Source organism: Brachyistius frenatus, unplaced genomic scaffold (genome assembly GCF_029030835.1).
Source record: "Brachyistius frenatus isolate BFR_SWC_R1_liver_20210118 unplaced genomic scaffold, ASM2903083v1 Contig_5, whole genome shotgun sequence".
In the NCBI taxonomy this organism is placed as follows: Eukaryota; Metazoa; Chordata; class Actinopteri; family Embiotocidae; genus Brachyistius; species Brachyistius frenatus.
In genome coordinates this window covers 8,607,287-8,631,071 of record NW_027210604.1, presented here as the reverse complement: position 1 = coordinate 8,631,071, position 23,785 = coordinate 8,607,287, and the positions used below count along the sequence as shown (strand labels likewise).

The window sequence follows — 23,785 nt, the reverse complement described above, 5'->3', positions numbered from 1 at the left end:
AAAAGGTTTTCTGACACTGAGACTTTCTCTTGTGTCTAACGGGTGTTATTTTTGTCTTACTACAGAGTTCCTGACGCACAATTCAGCTCCCCATTTACCTCCATACCTGCTCAAGTATGGTCTTTCTCTTCTTGCCGTCAGTGACGGTGGAAAGCTGCATGTCTCCCATTTTCTTCATCTTCTCGTCCATGTCAATCTTCTGCTCCAGCTTACGGATCTCGGTTCGCAGCAGTCGCACGGTGTCCTCCCTGTGGTGCTGCCGAGCGAGAGCAGTAGCACATGCAGAGTGGATTGCTGTGATCCAGTTCTCCAGTTCTGTTTGGGCGGATGTCTGCCAAGACAAGGAAAAAAAAAAAGGGGGGGGGGGTAGCTGGTGAAATCTTTGAAGAATATGTCGAAGGGCTTAACAAAACAAGGTAACAATAGAGAGGAGATGAAATTAAGAAACTGACAGCTGAAAGAATTGAAGTAGGAGTCCCAATATCGGCCTCTGGAGGAAGGTGGCCACTATAATCTCATCATCATTTTATTACTTATCTTCCTATTCATGGATTGAATGTCTCTGTGGAGAGCTGTCATGCATATAAATAGACATATTTTAATATCACACAATGCTCACTGTGGCGGATCACTGTCACTGTATGACAGTGTGGCCTTTAAACATGTCAAACACAAAACAAACACATGGACACCGGACTGTCTTATCTACCACACATTGGCTAAAGGTCATGTATTTGTGTGCCACACACAAACACACACACACAAATCACCCAGGGGAAATGATCTCTCTTCCTATTTACATCCATCTGACTCTCCTGTTGTTTTGATGTTGTCATGTAGTCCCAAAAGACGATGAAGTGACTGAAAAACTGTGGACCCCCTTTTGGTTAAGGACTATATAGTGTACAAAACTACTGTTGCTTAATTGTAAGTTTGCGTAAAATACTTCCCTTCCCCTTTTGTTTTGAAAGGAACAGAAGTGTTATGTCACATGTGTGTTTTAAATTCCACAGCCTCTTTTACCTGGAAGAGGAAAGCATCTCCCACTGAGTTGCTGAGGCAGAAGACAAAGTCCTTCTTGGGATGTTCAGGTACGGCCTGGACAATGCTGTTCTCCACCCACAACGCATGCTTAGGAACGCTGTTATGGTCGATACCAGAACGTCCATCTGACTCATACAGGAAAAGGGTGCAGCCTTGAACAAGACAGAAAAGAAAGAGGTCACATTAAGTACTAGATTTACCAGCTGATATAAATGTCTGAACATGCATTCAAAAATACAACAAAAACTGAAAAAAAAAAAAAAAAAAAAAAAGTAGAGTATATCAATGTTATATTGCTAATTTGAATTTATACAACCTAATAACAAAAACATTACAATTATGCACCAACATTGTAAGTTATTGGTGCAAACTTCTAACATGGGGTCATGAAGATGAGGCACATTTATTTATTTTTAGGCTGGTGGACAGAAACAGTGGAGGCAGGCAGCTGCAGATGCTGTATCTTGTGCATTTCAATAGAACGAGATTGGATTAGACACGGATCCCAGCGTAAAATTAAATTGTGATGAGGCTGAGGAGAGGAAATGCAAGGCCACACAGAAGAGTGTGAGAGAGGACAGCAGGGGTGACAACCAAGGGCATGGACTGTGTTAAGACTGATGCGATTATGGTCTAACATGAGAGACTGTTTGGGAGATGCTTATCTCAAAGTGACGGTGGAGCTGCGAGATTTTGTTAAAAGTGACACGTTTGGTCATTTGTTCCTTTTACTATCAAACTGATCAGCAGACCAAAAGTAAAGGGTATATTAGGTATCTAAATACATTAATTGGTTGATATATTTTCAGTTGCAGAAGCAATTTAGCGCATGGAAAACAGTGTCTGTGTTCATTTGAGAGCTCACGAGGAGCCTCTTGATGGCATCAAGCTCTTAGGTGCACACCCTGTCAACACAATGTCCTCAGTTGGAATGTGGAGGAGACCTGCAGTCCGTTGCCCCACAATTTCTGCCATTCCCCACTGTTCCCCAAGTATCAAATACAGATAAAACAAATCTTCATCATAAAAGTAGTGACTTCATGCAACACCTTTCAGGGAAACCCAGTAGTGTTTCCACTTGCGCTTTGTTGCAGGTTCCACCTTCTTGTTCTTCTTATGAACCAAGAAGTTCTTCACAGCCAGAGCCCCTGCTTTCCTGACTGTGCCTTGCGCACAGCCCATCAGAGTGTCCGAGGGATACGCACTACTGAGCGTGCCGCTGCTCTGCTCATCACTTACAGCAGAACCTGCCTCCTCCGTGCAGTCTCTGCCCTGATTTGTCTGAGAATGTGAGTGAAAGATGACAGGATTAGAAACACAGTAAATCAATCGTACACATCTGTATTTTAAAGAAATACACATACACACACAGGTGAAGAGTAACTCACCCAGGCTTGATTGTCGAGCTCCTTACGGAAGTTTTCATACACTCCCCCCCTGCCTCCTTCACCCCCTCTTCCTTCTCCTCCTCCTGCGCTGCTGCTGCCGCTGTCGCTCCCGTTGAAAACACTGCTCTCAGTGGCTGAGTACACTGAGAATGAGGCCGACATGGCCTTACATCGCCTGGACACCAACTCTCCGTCCCCATCTATCTCCGTGGCAACGCCATCGATCCCACTGTCGCCGTACTCGCTTCCCTCGCCCAAAACGGCCGAGATGTCCTGTCACCAGAAACAGAACTGATTTATTCGGGGATGGTCAATGTATGTGAATAACCCAAATATAAACTAGTGACGTTATAAGTACAGACAGAGAGAAGTCACAGTCTGACTGACCTGAATAACTAATTTGCCAGTCTACATAATGCAAGAAGTTATTTCTCTCAAATCAACCTGACAGCTCAGGCTACACAAGAGTTTTCTGGGCTTACATATGTGTGTGTAAGCATGTTGCTCCATTGCTTTTTTGCATCTCAGTGTCTTGTTTGTACACAGGTTTTTCCACGTATTCCTCATAAAAGAAAGCTTTTCACTTTGAGCAGGAGGTTTTCTGTCCTTTCACCAAACTGAGTCTCCTTCTGTGCTTTTTTTTTAATCTTTGTTTTGCTGTGTTGTCGGTCTATTTATATCCAACAACCCCCTCCACCCGGCTAGATGAATTTATAATAAGCACTTAGGGTGATCTGCTATCCAAGGGTGCTTGGGGGTTCTGGGAATGAGTTGAAAGAAAAGCCTGGTTCCCTATTTTTATATTTCCTTTTTATTTGGTAGCTTTTTAAAAAAAAATTTGTATCAATGACACGTGAAAATTATAGAAAACATACAGTAATTCTTTGTTCTACTGATATAGTCTTATTTTTGTCTATTGAATCTCTTATTAACTTCCTTTTTAGTGATACATTACCCTGACTTTGCTTTATCTCTTAATCTTTTGAGTTAATCTACTTCAGTAAGATCATGAGAAAATCTTCTAAATAATGTTCAACATGTGCTTTGTTGTGTATATTTATGCGTGTAAGGACAGTGTGTGGGGAATAACAAGCCCCACAGCGAATTTCTATCTGACTCCTTGTAATCCCCTTCCCAGCAGCATAAATATACACACATGCTTGGATGTGCATACACATAACATGCATACACACAGCTGCAGAATACACAGCGGAAATATCTCCGGTTGTCAACAAAATGTTAATTGCTCAATTGACTGTTGCCTGTGAATCCCCTGAACTTCGACACCACTGGCAAGTCCTCTATCATTCTAAGTTTATGGAAAGGAAAGACAGAATTCCAGACAAAAGTAGACAAAGAAGACATTTAGCTCAATTGCTCTTTTGTTTCCTGAGTATATTTTAACGTGATCAAACCTGAGTAGTCTGTGCTCGTCTTCCCTGGAAGGCAGGGCACGGTGCAGCCGCGATCCCAAGCCCCACCAAGCCCTCGGAAAGGCAGTGGGAGCGTCGGCATGGGAGCGTGAATGCTCCATAGCCGCCACCATCCTCATCGGTTGGAGACATCAACCCCTCCTCTCCTTTTCTGTCTCCATCGCAGACGGCTTCTCTACGTTTTTTAGCGTAACGGCTCCTCTGTCCCCTGAGGCCAGGACTCTGCTGGCTGCACAGATGGTCCAGAGACGATGCCCTTTCAGCTGAGCCTGGAACATACACAGGTGGTTATTGTAGGGGAGTGTGTGTGTGTGTGTGTGTGTGTGTGTGTGTGTGTGTGTGTGTGTGTGTGTGTGTGTGTGTGTGTGTGTGTGTGTGTGTGTGTGTGTGTGTGTGTGTGTGTGTGTGTGTGTGTGTGTGTGTGTGTTAGCAAGGTGAGTTTAGTGCATTTTGATAACTGTCAGTTACTTTCACATTACTATGCCATATTGATCCTTGTCCATGTGTGTCTGCGTCCTTCTGTGAATCTGTATGATTTTTGTGAGTGATTGTGAGTCTGTGTGCGTGTGTGTGTCTGTGTAGCCAGCCCGTGCATTATTCTGAGCTACCCGACCACTTATGGCAGCGCTCAGACCTTCAGCAGCTAAGTTACCAGCTACCGCCTGCTGTCACGCTGAATTCCCGCAGCTCCTGCACAGTGCCAGTTAAGCTAACAACCCTGTGATCAACTGAGCTGCTGCAATTGATGGATGGCATCTAACATTCAATCAGCAGATTTTCTCGAATAATGTTTTTCCTACTCAGTGAGTACCTGCAATGTTTCCCACCTGCATCCCCCTCATCAACTGTACAGCTAATCAAATCAACACCTCAGATTTATGAACTTCTTTTCACCTGTCAGTCACCATTTGTTGGACTGCCACAATGGACCTTTTTTCTTTTTTTTTTTACAACAATATACTTGGGAGAAATCCAGAAACTTTATTATGAGTTCAAGACTTATCTTCTAGTCATGCAAATGGAAGAATAATTTGCACTAATGTAGTCAATGAAAATGGTTTCAAAATTGGTCCAAAAATCTTTTGTGTGCTGTGCGTTTACCATCCTCACCTGCGCTGCCTCTGGGGCATGCAAACTGCTCCTCTTCCTCTTCCTCTCCTCCGTCGATCATCTCCTCGGTGCTGGTCAGATGCTCCTGGCTCAGGTCAGACAGAGAGAACTCCATGCTGTCTTCTCTCCACATGTCTGCCGACTTCGACCGCTTTTTTTTAAAACTCCCTTCCTCTCGAGGGCCCTCCGTCATTCGCTGGAGGTACCTTTCCTCTCCCATAACGTCTCCCTCCCCCTCCCCCATTGAGTCCTCTCCTCCATCCTGAGCCACAGTGTCTGCCTCTGACGTCTCCGGAGTTGGCGTCGCCAATGGGTCGTCATCGTGCTGATAGGACTCCGGCCTCATTGTCATGGCAACGCGCTGTGTCCAGTGAGGGTTGATACCAAAGTCTCCAAACTCATCTGCTGCGTTAAAAAGTTCCAGTCCGTTCTCTGCTAAGGATTGTGGGATGCTTGGGGTGCTGGAGGAGCGAGTTGAGGCTTCAGAGTTTCTGTGTTCCTGTTTCACTGATGAAGAGTGCCTTGAGCGCCGGGTGATCGGCTGCTTGCTGGTGAGGCGGAATGAGCGGGACGTGTGCTTACGGGAGAGATGTCCCGTCACATCACCATAGAAACCACTATTCCCATTCTGACTCTCCACATTTCCCATGATTCAACTGTGGAATTAGGAAGAAGTTTCTGTGAAACAATGTTCCCATTCTCCTTTAATTTAGGCTGGAACTAATTCTTATAAGCTCAGACGTTGGGGACTTTAAAAAAAATATATTTACTGATCTCTGGCATATCTGTGACATATATATCATGTCTGCATTTATTAACTGGGACATGAATTACCTAAATTCATACTTGGCAGCAATCTGAACAAGATTTATGCCTGTATTTGTATTCATTAAGATTATCAACCTCTCACCAAGTCAATGACACCATTTTCAAGATTCAAAGCACACAAAGACAGAATTTCTTTGGTTAGAGGCTTACAAACAACATAAAAACACACCTATGAAACACTCATAAAGTAGCATGAAAGCACAATCAGTACCATTGATAAGAGAGAGCATGGCTGCAATAGTTCATTAAATGTTGTCATATCTAGTGAAAACAAAATAGCAAACAAACAATGAGTCTCAAACCACAAGGTGGAGAGCCCCACATCCAACTTCTAACAGTTGGTGTGCCACATCCATCTTTTGCTTTATAATTGAGTGAATAGTATCAAATGAACAGGGAGCAGCATAGATTTCAGACAACATGTATCTGCCAGCTGTTTGTAAATGATCTTTTATTCACTGATTCAATTTACTTTGTATGTGGGCTGGTGGCTTTGGGGAGCGCAGGCAAATCAACACAAGAACACACTTTGAGTGTGACTAAAAGTACTGAGTGTAGACTTTTTAAAGAAATACGAATAGAAAACACATTGCATTGTCCTTTCAGGTGGGGGAGATATCAAGCCTTAATACTTGTTAAAGTTAAGTGTCTGTGGCCAAAGCTGCCAAATCTGTCTTTATAATCTTTATTGATTAAAGCCAGTACTATACTTTCCATGTCTGCGAGGGTCCTCATGACCTAAATATCAACACTAACACGTAGGTTCTGTGTGGAGACTCCTCCAATTTGTTGTGACAGTGCACACTTGCCAGCGCAGCAACTACACTAAAGACATCAACGGCAATTGCAGTGAAAAATGGATGCTGAATTTGAAGAGAGGATGTGTGAAGGGATCCATCACATCTCTACAATGAATTTTCAAAGAACTAGAATAAGGATCAAATGTCCAACAATTTGTAAAGGGAAACCGAGAGGGAAGGCCAAGTTTGGGAATACATCTCCCTGCAGACACAAATCTATCGCTCATGTGTGGATTCAGACTTCAGAAGGTACTATAAACAGAACTACTACGCATCTGTGGTGTCTACAAGTGCACGCGTCTACCAGGGAGTATATCCAGGCCTTCATTCATTACTGAGGGGCTTGTCCTTTAATGACATTGTCAGAAACATATAAGGCACTCGCCTGCAATCTAAACAAAGCTGGATCCTGCAAAAAGGTTGAAAGGTTGAAGATCTTAGAAAAGATTCTGCTCTAGGATTTATATTGTGATCTGACAAACGATTAACTGTGCTAAATGTTTCCTATATCACAAGCAGTTATAACTGGAAACGTCCATTACTGTGATACAAGAGTGAGTATCATTTAATGGCTCATTAACTAACGTTGGTGGGTTAAAACTCAGTGAACGCCTTGGGTACTTAAACTGTCAGGCAAATGAGATCAGGTGTCCAAATCGGTGGACATTCCTACGCTAGTTTTTGCCTACTTTTAATGGACTTTGTTGTTTGTTAATTTGCTCTGTGCAGCACACTCAAATGGGGTAGAACAAGGACAAAAGAAAGTATGCTAATAACTTATTTAGAGCATAAAGACAGCTCACACAGTGTCCCATGTTTCCTGGTTTGTCTCATTAAACTACTCAAAATGCATCAAAATTTTCCCTTTACTTTTTTAGCGACTACAAACACTTTTTCATTTTTAAATGCCTAAAGTCCTAATTTTCCTTTGTTTCTAATTTAAGTCTTGCAAATCGCATTGCAAATCTCTAAATGTTGCCTGATTAAAGTCTTCTGCACAGTGCACTTTTGACAGTGATGAATGACTGTCGGCTTGTTGGGCATTTCTTACTGCAGCACTTTTCTCCCTTAGTGGTGTTAAAATTATGCATCAGACAGATTCCCAAGAGGCTTCAAACGATCAAAGAAATCAGATTTGGCTGCATTCTGTTGATCATGAAGTTATCGCAGCGGCCCGCTTCATTTCATGCTCTGTGTTACACAAGCACATGAAACTGCTGAGTCAACTGCTGTCAGATCGGTTCGTCCTCTGTGAGTCACACAGCATCAAACCCACACCATCAGGTTCTCAGTGTGGGCTCAAACTTCAGAGAGACACTGACAAATAATTTGTCTTCGTATGTGGACTATCGAGCCTTAAAAACACATCTACAACTGATAGGTTACTTCACATGACTAAAACAAATAAAGCAGCTTTGTTTATTAAGCTTTGTTTCCATGAAAAATCGACCAACTTGTGATGATTGGGGCAGTGCCGGGACACCACGGTGTAAGAGCTGTGGTTACCTATGGTTAAGCAGCCGCATCACCGGTTTCCTCACATCAGTGCTGCGTCATCTTTCACCGACCGCATGATCCTCCAAACAACCTCATAGGCTGGTGTCAGTTTGCCCTGTGAGAAACAACAACAGAGAGAAGTGTTTTAGTGGAGCTCTTACAACTTCAAAGTGACCGGATGTGTCAAACGCGCACAGAGGAGACGAGCGAAGACGAGAAGAGGAAGGAGCTATACTGCAGCAGGACCTGCCAGGTGTGTTACATAAAGCAGGTGGAGTAAAGTTGGGAGTAAAGCTATGAAGCGCCCTAGAAAGGGAGTTTAGAGAATGAGAAGATGTACACAATGAAAGGCAATAAACACAGCATCAAATACACACACATGCACAGCGCTCATCTGAAACAAAGCACAGAGGTATTGTCTGAGCCTGAGGGTGTGTGTGTGTGTGTGGGGGGGGGGGGGGGGGGGGGGGGCGCTCACAAACAACCACAGTTTCTTTGAATTCTACCCTGAAACTCCTTGCCCACCTGACACCACACAGCCATGTATGGGCATGTGCACAAACCATTTTGGGAAAACACCCCTCATCTCCCTGTAGACAAAGAGAAGTGCGCGCACACGCACACAAACACTCACACACTGTTGGTAAAATGACAGAAGATGAAAGAAGCTATGGAGTATGATTTTCTGCTTAAGACTCAATTAAATGATCCTTGCCAACACGACCTAATTTTCTCTAATACCAGCCCTGAGCCGCTTAGGGTAGACCAAGATTTCCATAATGTGCTAGGTATTGTGTATGAAGGTATGCAAGAGCCAGAATGCCTGCTTGTGTGCAGATATTTTCAGTTCTCAACCAGTGCTGTTTTCACTTAAAACAAAGCAGATATTATTGATGATCTTGATCAGTTCGTCAGGATTCAGAAGCAGATGTTCGACTACCTGCTGCCCTCAATGCTCCAAACACAGCAATTGTCAGATTTGACTGGTGTGAGAAGCCAATAAGCAGGAAAATGATGGAAGAGAATTGTTCTTATTCTTCTGTAAAAAACAAGAATAAGACAGCCTTTATCAGTTAAAAAGCAGATGGCCATCAGCACAGGCTCTGTTTAGAGCCTTCACATCTGGTGAGTCATTTTACACAGACATTTCTTTTCTTTTTTTCTTTTTTTTTTTTATTCAAATGCAAAAGAAGCTTCTCCAGTGCTGGAATGAGTAAAATCTTACTTTCACCTAACTTTGACTGCAGCTGCTATTTTTATTATGTATGTTATCAGATTATTGTTGCTAACGCTGTTGATTTGTTTATTCCCCGGGCAGAAACACCATAAATCAACTGTATTATAGTTCTGTGAAAAGACAAAAATGATAGTTCAGAAAAGGAGAAGTAGAAAGGGCCTTTCATGGAAAAAAAGAACAGTGTTTTGTTCCACTAGTCAACTCTGCCACTGCACCATGCCAGCATGTGTGTTCATGTATTTAAAATGCAGCACCTTTTCGCCCCAGCTGTGCAAAGCTGTTATATAAGCCTAACTCGACCCCGAAACTTCTCCTCCTCCTTCTCTAACTCACTCCCTTTATTTCACATGTCTCCTCCATCCTTTCTGTCCTGATGAGGCCGACCCATGTGATCTCCACCCCGATCTCCAGCCCCCACCCCAAAATAAGCAGAAACACATGATGCACACACACTGCTGAATATTTATTTTGGAGCTCGTCCTGCTTTCCTTTTTCAATTTAAAATCGGAGTACGTTTTTGACAAAAACACAGGACCTCATCATCTAAATGATTTAGTTTGTGAATATGTATGAGTAGAGAGAAATAACCCACTCTTAAAAGACAGCTGTCCACACACACAATCACACACAAAAATACAGCATTTGGTTTGTAAAAAAACAAAACAAATGCAGGTGTTTTACTGTTGATGACCCTTTCATTGACTGTGCATTACTGTTGCCCAGCCATATAGCGCACTCTGTGTCTCAGTCTAGTGAAGGGGAGGTGAAAAACACACAGGCCAAACAAACAAACCAATCCTGTCTGACACAACACAGGGGAAATCAAACCACTGCCTTTCCTCTGGCTGTGTACCTTCCAAAATGTTTAGTCTCCCGTGTAGAGCAGAGAGGTGAGGCAAGGCTGGAGGCAAAACACATGAGGAGTGAGGGCGCTGAGGTTGGTACAGACAGAGAAGGGAAAAGGAGACAAAAAATATATATATCGGGTACTGTGCTATGAATAGAAGTTTGATAGGGAAAAGTGAGAGAAAACGGGGAGGAAGAAAATACAGAATGTGAACGAGAGACAGGGGGAGATAAAGAGAGAGAAATTGGGAGGTCCTATTGTTGCTGAGCTTTAAGTGGATAAGTAGACATGTGCTGTGTCTGCCTCTCTTCAGGCTTAATTGAGGGAGCCGAGACAAAAGGGGAAACATAATTATTCTCTCTCTTTCTCGCAGCCTCTCATTTGCGGAGTATATTAACACGTTGAGAGAGTGTATTAACACAATGGCCTGCGCAACAGCAGCCGAAGCATCATTACCATGCAGACATGCCCACTCACAGAGAGAACACACACACACATACACACCTACACACACACACATACACACCTACACACACACACACACACACACACACACACACACACACACACACACACACACACACACACACTGAGAGAGAAGGGACAAAGAACAATGTTGAAGAAAACAAAATTCCATACTGGTTAAATGCAACTTTAACAAAATATTAAGACCCTAAACTTCATTTTAAACCCTATATTTGATTTATATTTGCTAAATTCGTCACTACCAACATGTTCAAAGAGCAGATGTGCTCTTTTTTGAGCAAAGAGGGGAAAGCACCTCTGGCTGAGTCTAAATCCCAAAATCAGAGCGAGACAAAGACGACGCTGACCGTTGCACTGGGACTGGATGAGCCATTTAACAACTGAACTGGAGCTGTCAAACCCATATTGCCACATCGCAACGGCCGAATTAGAAAAGATGCTCAACACCTATAGGCCCTCACGTCTATCACCTAACACATGAACAAATGACACCCATACACATATGCAAGCTGGTACTTTTCTCCGGCACACACTGGAGTACAATGGCATAAAGGCAGACATGCTTCCAGTCACACACCTGCACGATCCCAGGAGAAATATGAGCCAGTTTTCCGCGCACACGCATGCTCTCACGCTCTTTGGAAAAATACCAAAGGCCTGTCAGAACAGCCATGGAGCAGGCACACCCTACTTCCCCTTGCCAGTCTTTTTATCTCTGCACCTGTCTCACAACTCCACCCAACATGACACACAACTCAGCTCTGCACACTCAAACCACACATACGACATGGATGTGCACTTCTGTGCTGTGAATGAAGCCAAACAAAACATGTCTCATCACTGTCATAGTCTAGACCACATTCTGTAGGGGCTGTTAAAGTCAGACACTTGTTTTAGATTCTGAAATAACTAAGCACTTTTATTAAATGAAATCATTCCCCCAAGGACTGGTGCAGTATTTTTTTTTTACAGTACACTACCAATGTAGAACTTAAATGGGCTGTAATTTTGCACAAGAGCATTGTAGTGAAAATGACTACCAGAATTTGCTTAATTTAATTTCAGAACTGCTGTCTTTATCTCTTGCTGTACATTAAATTATTTAAATTATTTGAACAGGATCCACAAAGAAAGCAAGTTATCACTTGTCTTTTTAAAGACTTTGAGTCATGAGGTTTAATTTGGTGCACCGTGTGTTTCATTGTGGAATGAAGTGTTTTAGTCTTGAAGTACTGAAATGATTTGTAGCACAATAATAGCTGCATTTCCACCCAGTAGTCACTGTTACACATCAGCAGCAAAGACCTAGCATGTTGTATCCAGACCCAAATTCAATGCGTGAATATATGGGTCTGGGTAGGCTCCGTAGAAAATGTTTTCGTCCTTCCATCGTGGGTGTAAATCTTGGGTTCATTTTAACAAATTAGCATGTCCAAAAGACAAGACAGTTTCTGTCAGTGCTAAAACATTTTTTAGGACTTTAAAAGCCTGGATAGAACCCTTTAGATTTGCCTAAACCAAAGACTAAATACTAATGCAATTAATGATGTTACTAGTAGCCAATATTGCTAGAACTTCACATTTCAAGAGACATTTCAAGAGTAGTATTTAAGGCCGTGTTTCATCCTTATCACCCAGTGGTGTTTTTGTCTTTGTAACTACTGACTTGGCAAAAAAAATGGTTGAAAAAAATTCCAACCAGTACTGAAGACTGCAACAGTGGTGACCAGTATAGACACCGGTGTAACCAGAGAAGCTCCCAGCTTGACTCGGCTCTCTGACCTTTCTCCACACCCTTAAGCCACGACCACCCCCCAGCAAGCTTAAAAAAAAATACATGACGCAGTCGCTGGACTCACCCTTCCCTTAGGCCTTTTCCCGCACTTTTCACATGTCTCAAATTGTTACTGTGCCCCCTCCCACTAGGCAGGGAGTGAAGTCACTGAGGTTTACACCGTCTCTGTGGCGTAAACAACTTTGTGGAAGGGCAAAAGTTAATTCCCAAACAAGTCAAAATAGACTTCATGGGAGTCTAGCAAAAGGCTTTATCAGAGCGTCTCCACACTTCCCTGTTTTGCATACACACCTGCGCATACCTACAAATATACACACAAACACACTTGTGACCATGCTTGCATGTACACTGGGGATTCCTTGTTGTTGTTTACGCTGAGCAAATCTGCTTTTAAAGATAACAAACACACCGTGAATAACATGGGAATAAGGCCTCGATGCAGGAAGGCTCCTGGTCCAACAAAATAAGGATCGGGGGCTTATTCCTGAGTGCGTGTCTGCACAGGCACACCTAGGTGCGTGTGCATTGTTCACATCTGAGGAGGAACTATCTATCTAATGCCGAGTGAAGAGTCAGATATGCTTGGAAACATCCCATTGTAGAGATGGGAGCGCACACTCCGCTGCACTCCCACAGTCCCTCAGAGACAGGGCCGTCTGAGACATCACCAGCAGAATTCCCTGGAAGAGGGAGATTAGCTTCTTATTCATCCTTTCGGGATCTGACAAGGCACGCGCCACCTCCCCCCACTCTGAGCTTAAACACACACATGCACATACACAAACATTGTGCCTGCAAGCACGAGTCGCGGCTGCTCTTTAAATCAAACATTAATTTATTTTAACTGGTGAGAGACAAATTGTAATTCCTTCCTGAAGAACAATCTCGTTTCGAGACCACAGAGGCAAAGCATAAAAATGACAGAACAAAGTGGAGTGGGAGGAAATGAGATGATTGTTATCCATCTACGATGGATCCCCTCTATATGTCATCTCCTAACAGAGAAGTGGAGAAAGAGTTTAGGATTGTGTTATAGATGGAGCAAAGCAAATTCACGGACAGTCCCTGGACAAATGAAGCATGTGACAGAGAGTGAAGAAAGTAAGAGAAACTACATACAAATTTAAGAAAACAGACTAAAAACAGATGGAAAGAGATGGCCTTATGGTGCATCATATAGTCTGTAAAATGACACAAGATTTTAGATTTTGGGTCAGTGTGGCAGCCGAAGACCAAGTCAAGAAAAAGAAAAAAGGGCAGTGGTATTCACTGCCAGCCAATTCCCTCCACTTGGCTCCTCAAGTGTCACTAACCTCATTAAACACGCTCCTCCATCTTTCCAGGAGCTTACGCTGCACGCTCCTTAACTCAGATTTCAGCTGACTGTCTCTGCAGCATGGAGCAGTCAGGGATTACCATATTTTAAAGAAAAAAATCTCCTACCACAAGTCCTCTATTGAGTGAGAGGCCCATGAGAGTCAATGACTGTGTGTATAGCTTTTTCATGCTGCTGCTGCTGCTACAGAGTGCAACCTAAACTAGTCCCTGTATGAATTGAAAGACAGGGAACCCCATAATCTAAACCTCCCATTATGATTTTTAAAGATGTGCATTTTAATGGGAGGCTTTTACACTAGATGATTAGTGCACTCCATTCTCCTAAGGTCAAGATCAAGGCATGTCAGCCTTAATTAAATCCTTCCTGGACTTCTGTTGTAGGTTAATATGCCTCTTGAAATCCTCTTATTGATAGAGTACAATCCTACAGTGCAGCAGGTTGAATAGCATTTGAAAAAAATTGCTGTTTGTTAAATTTGAATAATCATCTCCCCTTTTTGCCACACCCCAATCAACATCCGCTCGTTCTTCCTGATGAAACAGTGATTGCGCAGACAATCGGCTCGCAGTCATCAAGAACAATCAGCTGAATATTCATGTGGTAATTTTCTGTTCCAAGTATGTGAGAGGCACTTAAAGGAGTGTTGTTTAACTATCCAGGAGAAGTGGGATGAGATGTTGTCTGTGCTTCATATTCAGCCAGTAAGTGCAGAAACCCTGTGGGGCGAGACGTAGCCTGGGGGAGGAGTAGCTGGGAGAGTATAAATAATAATAAGAAATACATTACAGAAGAAGAAGAAGAAGAAGAAGAAGAAGAGGAGTGGTGTGCGTACATGGAAGAAGAAACTCTAACACATGCGTTTCCAGATCTGTAGCCAATATTGAGCTTTTATTAAACAGAAGTTATCTAAAGACAATATTATTTTTTTACTATCACTGTCAATACTCCTGTGATTTAATCAGCACAAAACTACAAACTAAGTGATTATTATTGTTTTAATTAGTTCAACATTAAAATAAGTTAATTGGTTGCGTTTCCTTTCATCACTTATGCACACACTGGACTCCTGTGCTGTTTGTTTTATTAGATTATTTTTCTATGATTACACTGTGATGTGAGCAAGTTGTCCTGTTTTTTGACAAATTCCTCTCATCTCGGTTGACATGGCAATAAAGTGATGAAGTGTGGCTGGGCCGGTCTGTAAAGAGCGGTTAAGCTTGAAATCATCAGATAGTTTACCACATTAACTGAATAAGGCTGTTTCATGACGATAAAACCTATTTAATCTTTGTGTGAAAACAAAGGGTATGTCTGAAAATTGGTTTTATTTATCTTGCCAATAATAGTCAAATTGAAACATAATTTTAGCATCAGATTCTATCTTCAGAAAGCCATGTCAGTTGAACCATGGCATCGCCACAAAGTCAGACATCCATACATACAGTATAAACACCTGCAGACCAACTCAGACAGGTTTGAAGGGAGCTCAATTGTCGGGTAATACTTCTATTCCGCTCTGCGCCGGCTTAAAGGACAGCGAAATAACAGGGTGGCTGAGTGGGCGAGAGAGAGGGATAAGAGGGGGTTTTAGGCAAAGGTAGAATGATTGAGGTGGGAGGTTGAGACAGGGGGATGGGATGAGAGCGGCAAGAGAGGCTGGAGAAAAAAAAAGATGATGGTGTTGAAAAGGGGGATGAGAGGCTGTTAATGCGATGTGGAAGCTGGTAGAATCGAGTGTTGGGCCACAGGTAGGCAGATGAATGATGTGTGCTGAGGTGGAAGGAGACATGAGAGGTAAAGAGGTGGAGTGGTGCTGATAGGTCCTGAGGGGCTGATAGAGATAGATGTTGTGTCAGTTGAAAGTAGGGCAGATGTGAACAGGCCAGGTTTGTTGTCAGTAACGATATGTCTGGAAGACTATCTGGGGAGTCACTGAAGAGGTTTCAGTCTGTGAGAAAGGTAAAGGCCAGTTTAAGGCAGAAATGGTTGCTTGCTATTGTTTTTATAATGAAGCTAAAATATTGCTAAATTGAAAAAAAAAAAAAAAAGAGCTGAAATTGTCTTTACTAATCTATTTTTGTGGTTCCTGCTATATTTTTGAAGAAAAAAAGGACTCTTTTCACAAAATGCAAATTTACTGTGATTAACCAAAGTAATCTATTAGTTTGACTGAGTTGTTTAGAAAAGGTTTTACCAGGGAGCAAGAGAGATGCTGTGGCATAACAACAGGACAGGTGAGGAGAAGGGAAGTAGAGAGGGTGCCATGGGAGAGGAAGAAAGATGAAGAGAAGAGATGGTATAGAAACACAGAGGCAAAACAAAGCATGAACCTGACAAGAGGTGATGCAGGTAATGTTATGAAAGATGTTCACAGCAGAGGAATGGGCAGCACAGAGTATGTCTGGAGGGAGGTGGGGGAGGGGACCAGCAGGATGTGGAAGGGGAAGTTATCTTACTGCATCCCTGCACCTGAGTCAACAGAGGTGCTTGCAAACAAAGTGGGAGACGGGAGACAAAGCACTGCAGTGAAAGACGGGGTTAAGAAATGCTCAGCAAGAATGTGACGGACAAACACCAGCAGCTCACTGTGCTGTGTCTCTTGCTCTCAGGTGGACACCAAAATAATACAGTATAGTTCTGGGGTACAAAAGACCATAGCATACCGCTGAAACAGAAGAAAAATACCATATAAAATGAAAAAACATATTTGTATTTACTGACTTAAAAAAAAAAAAAAAAAACTTAAAGACTATGGAGAAAAATAACAGATGTTACCCGAAGTTGAAAGAACTACAGTATATATGAAATTGGCATTAGAAGTCAAAGAACATTTGCAGGATGTTTTCAAGTGTCTTTCTCACATAAGATCTCCTGTTTCACAAGAGAAAATCATTCTCCTTTTTTTGTGCATCTCACACACAAGCATAAACATAATTTACATGTGCAGTAAGGTGTGACAAATTCAGAGAATGAAAGAGGAACTACACCCTGAATGTTGCCTTCAACGCAAACCACTGCAGTGATCTTAGCACACAATAGGTCAGCTTCCCACTCAGAGACACAAAGGTTAAGATAAGGTCTAGACTAAAATACAACACAAGAGAAATTTGAACTGAAACTAATGATTATTTGTATCTGTCCATTTTCTATTGTATTGTCTGTTTTGTCTACAGCTTCAGCATGAGAATTTCTTCGTACATATTTTTTAGGTTTAATTGTTCTCAGGAAACCAATCCCTTATGTCTGTGCTGATTGTATTCATAGACACATTTTAACATTACAACGACTTTTACTTAGACGCAAATAAGAAAAAGGGCAATATAACAAAGGTTGTGAAGCTAAAGAGTAGAAAAAACATATGAAAACAAGTTATATCCCATAATGTTGTGTCAAATTAGCATGATGAACATTATGTATTTCAGAAAGAAAATCAGAATTTTCCATCTTTTAAACCAGTGTCTTTCTAAAACTTTAATATTGTGTCATTAGAATTATGTTCATGCAGGTAAACTATCTATAATCATTATCAAGATTGGTAAACCATTGCTGGCTATGAGGAATAAGGGTCTTTATAGTACTATTTTTACCAATGATTATGAGATTTATGGTGACAAACACCTGCGACAAGGATGTCAACATGTCAGTGATGTGGCGTCTTTTCGGTGGATGGTGTTGGATGTAGGTCAATGGTTCCATTTCCTTAGAGTTGATCTCTTGTGCTGACTCGAGCTGGGGGGTTATTGTTTGGGCTCTGAGTGGCTACACTGAATAGAGCCTCCCCTCTCAGTGCATTAGTGACCTGTATACGCTCCACACGACTCACTGACATCTGAGTGCAGGCCTGAGGGGAGACGACAAAGACAACCTGACCACACACACACATATACACACATGTTCACGTGCCTAAGAGCTAACGCACCACAGGACAATAAAAAATAAAACCACACAGTCTGATAGAAACCTTGTAATGCACTCACCAGAGAATGTTTTTATCCTGAAAGAAACTCAATCTAAAGACCCAAAAAATAAAAAATAAATCGAGTGCAGCTCTGCCCTTAAGCTTTCATGCTCGCTTTTGTCACTTTCACATATTCACATATTCACATACATATTTGCTCACACTTATAAATGCACACACAGGCTTTTTCGACCGCCTTGTAATATCCCACAGCATCACTTCCAGGTCAACAAGCAGGAACGTGAAGTGTGACTGCATGATGAGCACCGAGTCACCAGTCAGGTTGGCAGCTCTTTATGTAACTGGGTTGAAGGGAAAGATGGGGGTAAAGGAGGAAAGAAGAGGAGAGGCAATGGCTAAGTGGCCTCTTTACTTTGCTTTAAATATGCAGTCATGTGGATGTAAAATTAGACTGAAAAACACACTCAGACACACACAGAAAGTAGGGAGCGCAAAGATTTCCAAGCAGGGATTGGATAAAAAAAAAAAAAAAGAGAGAGATCCCAAGAAGGCCAAATCTTCCCAGTGCAAACAAAGCATAAACACAATCTTTGAAGATACTCTTTGCACTCCTGCAGTAATTCCTCCCTTAAATCCCTACTCAGCACTTCACACACTCTCTCTCAGTTTCCTGTTCAAGTAACACGTCTTGACTCTAAGCTTGTTTGCTTTCGTCCATCAAACCACACTTACTAACTCATCTTTTCACATTGTACTTCTTTAGAATGACATTGTCATTTTGTTTGCACTGCAAATATCCTGTATGTGTTGATTACTCAGGATAAAAAAAACAACTATAAATATTCATCTTTCTCTGCTTTATTTCTTCTTTCTGTCTTCCTTCTTTTGAATTGAGGGCACCCCAGAAAAAATATGGAGCTGTAACCTTCTGCATAGAAAATAAGATGCATTCTCACACACACACACACACACACACACACACACACACACACACACACACACACACACACACACACACACACACACACACACACACACACACACACACACACACACACACACACACACACACACACACACACACACACACACACACACACACACATACAGACACATTTCTCCATCATCAGCTGGCACCAAGCGCTGTGATGTGTGGGCTGGAACGCAACACTGATCAGAGATAATGGGCAGACATGACAGCGATGGTAATGCTGTCACACCAAGAGAGGCAGGAAGGAGATATGTCGGGGCAAGAGAAGGAAAGAGGGAGACAAAGACAGAAAGAGAGCAAGAGAGAAGGAGGGAGGGAGCAAGAGAAAGGAAGGAAAGGAGGGAGGAAGGAAGGAAGGAAGGAAGATACTCCCAATTCATCAGCAGGCACAGACAAAGGGGAGGAAATGAATGAGGGCAGATGCCAGCTCATGTCAGCTCTGAGACACCCCTCCCCCTGTCTGAACCCCCTCACAAATTAGAGGCATCCCTTCTGCCCCTCCTGCTCCTCTTGCATCTTGTTTTTCTTCTCATCAGGGGGTTGATGTTGAGGAGTGGGGTACGGTGTTCTTCACCTAATGTTCTGCATACTTTGGCTAACAACTCTCTTAGTCCTGCTCAACCAGACCAGTGACATTCGCAAACACAAGTCTGACATAATGTTCACACTGACTCATTCAGCCTCTCATGTCTTACACAATGTTCAATAGCTTCAAAAGCACACAGAGACACGTGCATACATCCTGACCACCTGCCTGGGAACTACCGCCTTAAATATATAATATACACTGCAAAGGGATTCCCTCTGCTACTGCATGCAACCATGACAGAATCTTAATTAGACACACTGAAACCAGAGAAAAGAAAACACATTTCAGTTTCCTTCCATTCTCAGCTGTCAATTTTGCCTTGGCTTTTCCCAAAACAGACTTTAACAGTATTTGTCTTCGACTGGGCTACGAGTGACAGCGGTGGGCGGAGAATTAGGAGAGTGAGAGACAGGAACGCACATACAGTCAGAAGACAGACACACAGAGGAGCCACAGGCACGAAGTCAAACACAAACATTTAAACAGCTTGATTGCATGTGGGGAGATGGGCATGGGGGGGCCGAATAAGCCCCATATTTGCTTAACAGCAGAAATAGGCGGACCACTGAGGAACGAGGAGGGATGAAGCATGTAGAAAAGCTACATTTATAAAATGGGAGAGGCAGACACACAAAGATGAGAGAGAGAGAGAGAGAGAGAGAGAGAGAGAGAGAGAGAGAGAGAGAGAGAGAGAGAGAGAGAGAGAGAGAGAGAGAGAGAGAGAGAGAGAGAGAGAGAGAGAGAGAGAGAGAGAGAGAGAGAGAGCTATCAACCCTTTCATGTAAATTGCATCATCCCCTTATCTTGCCTGCCACATGCTCATCAAACTGTATCTTACAGTATGTTTTGTGTAATATTTTGTTTGTCTGCTCTGCTACAAGGTCAGAAGAGTCGTATTCATCCATAGTGGACAACGATGCGAGAGTATCTGCAGGAAGCCTGAGTTCCATCCATGTTGGTGGTGATGATTATCATTATTTTATATATGCATAATGTCATATTTAATGCATGAAGTGCATTATGAGCATTACAGATCAAAGGATAAGTATGACTTGGTGATTGGTATTTATAGTACTGATTATATCAAGGTTGCAGAATATCTACTATCACTTGGTGACTGTGTATGTGTGTGTGGGTTTACTGCATTCCTGTAATGACAGTGGGGAGGACAAATATCTATTATTGGAACCCATCTATCATCTGAAAACTAAAGGAAACCCTTCCAACTTTAAAGTAAAGACTTGTTTGTTTTTTTTTTTTATTCATGTCAGAATAACTGTTGGAGTTACTCTTCTTGTGGTTAAGGTTAAGGGCTTAAATGTAAGTGAATTCAACGTCCTCTCAAAAGACTCCTAAGTGTTTAGGTAAGGATGCTGAAAGTGAGTAAGAGAAAACATGTCGCTGCCCTATAGGTGAGCTGACTTAGCATGAGAGCAGTGTATCAATCTGGGTCAGTTTGTACACACACACACACACACACACACACACACACACACACACACACACACACACACACACACACACACACACACACACACACACACACACACACACACACACACACACACACACACACACACACACAATAGAACCACACATATACTTCACCCACAGGACTCACTTAACAAAGTCCCATCCCCCCATCTCCCCTCCCCTTAACGCTCACACACTATATTAGCTTACTGTACACAGAGCACATGGTTGTGCGGATGCACACACAGAGACGTATTTGTCCTCAACACACACTTGCACACGTAGTAAATGGACACACGTACACAAAAACCTGGATAAGCAGAGTGTAACAATATATGAGATAATGGCTTTCCCCTCCTCTTTCACTGCTCCCAGCTTTTGCAAAGTCTTTGTCAATTTGTCACACACATGCACGTGCACACACTCGCACCAGTTTTCACCTGCCACTGTAAATCCTTTCACGGATCACTTCCTCAAAACACCCTGCCAATATTGAACTTCCTCATGGCAGCAACTGAAGCAGTGAATTGTAGCAAGAAAAGATAATGCAAAGGAGACAAAAAGTATTCCTCAGTTAATCTGTACGGAATTTCTGAGTGACGTAGTGTTTAAGATACTCCAAAAAAAAAAAAATGCACTGTACCTGTTCAAGTTATTTTTAATGCACCAAACTGAAACCAAGGAGGAATGTTTATTTCTTCTTTCTTTGGTGAAGAAGCAAGAAGGTGAAGGAGGGGAATGGACAGCGGAGAGTTCGTGCCCTTTGAACCCCCCATAATTATTTGGCTGTCTGGATGCCTGAAGATAGTCTTCATGCATTCAGACCACACACACACATACACACATATACACACACACACACACACACACACACACACACACACACACACACACACACACACACACACACACACACACACACACACACACACACACACACACACACACACACACACACACACACACACACACACACACACACACACACACTTCCGTGACAGATGGTAAATATATCTACAGTTGGAGATAAAACTGCATAAAAAACTTGTCCTTTTGTTCCAACTCTCTGCATCTGTCTTGTTGGCTTCTGCCTTTAAACTGCTGTTCCCCCAAGACTGAAAGTAGCTCCTGAGTCTCCCTCTTTGTCCATCAGGCCCTTCTTTAGCTGCTCTTTAGTTTGTTTCTCCTCTCCTCTGTTAATATTTCCACAAAACACCCAGCACAGACACACACACACATAAACACACAAAGTGGGCTAATGTCTTTATCAGATTCAGATCCGTCAGTTATTTTTCTTCATTTTGCATTATGATCCTTTGATGACATAACCAGAGATTTTGAGGACTGACTCCAGAGCGCAGAGGCTCTCTAATGAGCTTCAGACAGGCCACAATTACTCTAAGTGCCACTTGGTTTTTTTTATCCGAGAGTGAGCGTAATCTCACTTTATCGCAAGTAATTTCATTTCTCTGTGTCTTATGTAAAAGCACACAATCAAATATGTGAGCTGCTACAGCATGCATGTTTGCTCTTTGAGCTGTGCAGTTTGTTCAGCGGCGTGGAAATGTCATGTGCTGATAGTCCAGACGGCCGTTAAGGTATTTTGTTATCACCAATTTACCTCGGGTAGGAAACAAGGCAGTGTCCCAGCTTGAGAGCATTAATGATTGATAAACTCTTTTCATTAACACACACACACACACACACACACACACACACACACACACACACACACACACACACACACACACACACACACACACACACACACACACACACACACACACACACACACACAATGGCCCATTCAGGATGGTTATTTGAACTAAATGTTTGCGAGGCTCTTTTCAGGAGCACAAGATTTTTGTCATACATAGTGTGTGTGTGTGTGTGTGTGTGTGTGTGTGTGTGTGTGTGTGTGTGTGTGTGTGTGTGTGTGTGTGTGTGTGTGTGTGTGTGTGTGTGTCTGTTTGTGAGAGAGGGAGTGAAAGAGCCATAAAGAGTGAGCCAGCAAGAGAAACAACAGCAAAACACCAAACAGTAGTATAGTATAACAGCAAACGGGAAAAGTCATATGTTGTGTTAGAAGGCTTGCGATCTTACAACACATTGGGGCATTGATACATACACACACACACACACACACACACACAGCATGTATGACAAAAGTCTTGTGCTCCTGAGGAGGTCAGATGCAACACATTGGGGCATTGATACATACACACACACACACACACACACACACACACACACACACACACACACACACACACACACACACACACACACACACACACACAGCATGTATGACAAAAGTCTTGTGCTCCTGAGGAGGTCAGATGCAGACTTGTGGACTCCTCACTGGAACTTTGCCTCTGTGTCTCTCACACACAAACATTAACATTCAAATGGTGAACAAATAATCTAATCTGTCTCTGTCACTCACAAAGCATCCAAAACATCCTCCAAACAAGAAACACATCTCTTTACCTTCACTTAGGCTCCCAGTGTATCCCGTGTGTGGAACAGTTAATTCCCTGTGGTGGGTAAAACACACTCCGAGAGCAAAGACGGGAATCCTTGCATCAGTGAGACTTTACCCGGACTACAGCGCAGGGTTCCACTCTACACACATACACACACACACACACACACACACATACACACACACACACACACTACAGCACATACTCACACATGCTGCCTCTTGCATGCTTAGACCAGACTGAAGGCTGAGTAGAGGGTGTGTGTGCTGCCTGAGTCTAAGCCCGTCCTCTTTTCTCTGGTTTCCCCTTCTCTCTCCCACATACACTCAGCCACCCCTCCTCCTCCTCCTCCTCCTCCTCCTCTCATCGCCGCTCCCTCTCGCTCTCTTTCTCGCTCCAATTTCACCTCCCCTGGCTTGCCAATTGACTGCCAGCATGTGTGCTGGGTCTGTGCCTCTAAGCCTTTAGATGTCCCAGTCCTCTTTTTAATTGCTGGCTCTGTGGCCTCAAGTTCTACACAAAC

General features: G+C 42.7%; 1 protein-coding gene across 1 annotated transcript in view; it reads right to left on the bottom strand.

The window, feature by feature from the left end:
- tiam1a (TIAM Rac1 associated GEF 1a) overlaps positions 1-23,337 on the bottom strand; it is a 55,299-nt gene extending 31,962 nt beyond the window's left edge. The window contains exons 1-8 of the mRNA XM_069721026.1: positions 23,267-23,337; positions 8,110-8,215; positions 4,976-5,631; positions 3,848-4,134; positions 2,433-2,705; positions 2,094-2,325; positions 1,024-1,196; positions 107-331 (exon numbers count right to left, since the gene is read on the bottom strand). Coding sequence (XP_069577127.1) covers positions 107-331; positions 1,024-1,196; positions 2,094-2,325; positions 2,433-2,705; positions 3,848-4,134; positions 4,976-5,624 — 1,839 coding nt within the window. The 5' untranslated portion in view covers positions 5,625-5,631; positions 8,110-8,215; positions 23,267-23,337. The remainder of the gene's footprint in view (positions 1-106; positions 332-1,023; positions 1,197-2,093; positions 2,326-2,432; positions 2,706-3,847; positions 4,135-4,975; positions 5,632-8,109; positions 8,216-23,266) is intronic.
- Positions 23,338-23,785: the final 448 nt, after the last annotated feature.